General features: G+C 42.9%; 1 protein-coding gene across 1 annotated transcript in view; it reads right to left on the reverse strand.

Annotated features, from left to right (window-relative positions):
- Positions 1 to 2,566: 2,566 nt before the first annotated feature.
- The window catches only part of LOC116085226 (olfactory receptor 10G3), a 3,312-nt gene continuing 2,628 nt past the window's right edge, over positions 2,567 to 3,250 (reverse strand). Inside the window, exon 3 of the mRNA XM_031362657.1 lies at positions 2,567 to 3,245. Coding sequence (XP_031218517.1) covers positions 2,567 to 3,245 — 679 coding nt within the window. The remainder of the gene's footprint in view (positions 3,246 to 3,250) is intronic.

A 3,250-nucleotide genomic window follows, 5' to 3' on the forward strand; every position in this document is an offset into this window, starting at 1 on the left:
AATCCCGTGCCCACCTGGCCAGAACCCATCATCCCGCGGAATAAGGGACCCCGCAAGAAACCCCGGTCGGCGGCAAGAAGGGTCCAGTTTATTGTGTGCGGTGCCACCCCTGCCTGGTGGTTCTGGGAGGTATAAGAAAGTAGTCTGAGCAATCCATAGATAGAAAGTAAGTAGTGTTCCTCTGCAGCCTTTGCTTCAGTTTCTGCTCTAGGGTCCTATTCTGACTTCTCTCAATGATCAACTGTAATCAAGATATCTAAACCAAATAAGCCCTTTCTTTTCCAAGCATCCCTGGTCAGTCAGTATTTTATCATAAGAGTAGAAAGCAATAAAAGTAGGACGATACAGGAGTGAAAATGATGAGTTATACCCAAGTTCTAATTGTGGTTCTCTGAGGAAGCTTCATATTGCTTTCCATAGTGTACTGTTGTTCATTCTCACTAACATTGCACATGTGGCTCAACTCTTTACAGAACATTTTTTTTTTTTGTAGGTTTGGTGGGTCAAACCCAGAGCTTACAGGATATTAAACAAATACTGCACAACCGAAACACATATATATATATGTATATATATACCACCAAAGCACTGACAATATGCTCAGAATCATTCCATTTTGATGTGTGTTTTATTATAGGTTTATTGATAATTATAATGATGATTTATTAATTGTTAAAGTCACAGTGGCAATAGCAATTATGCTGACCAGTCAGAAAAGAGGAAAAAGAGGTATAACTTTCACTCTTTGGGTAAACTTTGGGTAAACTATTTACTAGCTACACACTTAGGCTTATTTTTTATAATTTATTATTCATCCACTGTAGTAAAGATTTAAGAGAGTTTGTAAGGAATACTGTGGCAAGAGGAGTCTGATACTTGGTGGATTGCCTGTTTTCTGAGCAAACACTGAGGACCAGATTCATCTAAGGGAGGAGGTGAGTTTCTTTCTCTTTGAAGAGTTAGATGAACTAGTGGTGAGTCTTTTGGGAATGAACATTCACAGAACCAGACTTGCCTGAGACAGTTTGCAGTGTAGGGACCTTGGGTAGAACCACTCTCCAAGTTGAAAGCTGGAGGACAAAGTAGAGACACAGTGGAAACAAAACGGAGGTGCAGGCGTTAATGGGCTCAAACCAAAGATCCCATGACATTTGCTCACACTTTTGGGCCCTGGCAGCTCAGGGAAAGCTTGCTCATCTCACAAGCATGGGACCGTGTCATTTTGACTAGTTATGCTGGTGCTCTGGTCCATTTCCTAGTTTTCTCTCCATGTGAATTTTCACATTGGGCTTTACTTTTGGGCATCAGAAAATAGACTTTTGAACTATATATACATATATACAGTACACACACACACACATACACACACACATTTGTATCTTGAAACAAGGTTTCTCTGTGTAGCTCTGGCTGTCCTAGAATTCACTCTGTAGATCAGGCTGGTCTTGAACTCAGAAATCGTCCTATTTGCTTCTATGTCCTGAGTGCTTTTTTTTAAAAAATTAAATATTTTCTTTATTTACATTTCAAATTTTCTCATTTCCCCTCCGAAACCACCCCTCCCCCTTCCCACCTACGTCTTTCTCCTGAGTGCTGGGATTAAAGGCATGCATCATCACCACCTGGTGAGAGTTCTTGAAATATTTGTAAAGACCCTATTGCACTCTTTCTTTTGTTTTTTTTTTTTTTTTTAAAGATTTATTTATTTATTATATGTAAGTATGTGTAAATAGCTGTCTTCAGACACACCAGAAGAGGGCATCAGATCTCTTTATGAATGGCTGTGAGCCACCATGTGGTTGCTGGGATTTGAACTCAGGACCTTTGGAAGAGCAGCTAGTGCTCTTAACCACTGAGCCATCTCTCCAGCCCAAATATTTATTTATTATTATATCTAAGTACACTGTAGCTGTCTTTAGACACACCAGAAGAGGGCGTCAGATCTCATTATGGATGGTTGTGAGCCACCATGTGGTTGCTGGGAATTGAACTCAGGACCTACGGAAGAGCAGTCAGTGCTCTTACCCACTGAGCCATCTCGCCAGCCCTGTTTTTTTTTTTTTTTTAAATGCAAAAATTACTATTTCAAAAGAAAGTTTAAACCTTTATTAGGAAAGAGTTTCTCTTCATCCATTCTCCTACTGGGGAAGCCTTAGATTCTTCCCAAGTCAGGCCTGGTAGGAATCCAGAAAACATCCATAGTTCCTTGCTTAACACTAGATGTTGAGGTATATATTGAACTGGGAACTATAGACTATCAAAGATGGTCTTGACTGAGGATGTCCAGGACACCAAGGGATCATTGGGTGCTTTTAGAATGTCAAATGTGCCAACGTGGTTGGGTGATTGAATGTTACCATCTACTTCTGAGGCAGATGGGAGCTGTCTGGAGGAGAAACTAAGAATGGCTAGGAGGTTGTGTTTTCCCTTCATCTATGTTAGATCTCATTGTGTGGATCTATGTGGCTCATCCCAGCAATGTGAAAAAACAGGAAGCCTTGATGGAACCTAAACACAAGGATGAGTGGAAGCCTCAGTGCTCCTCTCCTCAGAAGAGAAGAGGCGCTCAGACCTCACTCTTAGTGCTTTGGCCTCCTATCATTCTCCTCAAGGCCAACTTCACCTCCTGGTTCCTCAGAGTGTAGATGAGGGGATTGAGGAAAGGAGTGATGGCTGTGGGGAAGAGAGCAGCTGCCCCATCCAGGATGCTGTGGCTGTCAGGTCGCAAGTAGATGAAGGCACAGGGCACATAGTATACAGTAACAATAGTCACATGGGCTCCGCATGTTGAGAAGGCCCTTCGCCTCCCATCAGCTGTGCGGATTCTCAGGATAGCCCGAATGATATAGATGTAGGAAAGAAGGATCAGGGAGAAACAACTGGCAACCACCACTCCAATATCCACAAAGGTCACCAACTCATTGACTGTGGTATCTGCACAGGCTAGCTTCAGAACTGCAGGAATGTCACAGAAGAAGTAATCTACCTGGTTGGGACCACAGTAGGGCAAACGGAAGGTTAGGATGGCTTGGATTGCTCCATGGATTGAGCCAGCCACCCAAGCTCCAGCCATCAGCAAGGTACTCAGCTTAGCAGACATGAGGACTGGGTAACGCAGGGGTTGGCATATGGCCAGGTACCTGTCATAGGCCATTGTGGTGTATAGGAAACACTGAGAACTTCCCAGAAAGTGATAGAAATAAAGCTGAGCCACACATCCCCCAAATGGGATGGGCTTAATGCCTGGAGT

This window comes from Mastomys coucha, unplaced genomic scaffold (genome assembly GCF_008632895.1).
Source record: "Mastomys coucha isolate ucsf_1 unplaced genomic scaffold, UCSF_Mcou_1 pScaffold9, whole genome shotgun sequence".
NCBI classification, from domain to species: domain Eukaryota; kingdom Metazoa; phylum Chordata; class Mammalia; order Rodentia; family Muridae; genus Mastomys; species Mastomys coucha.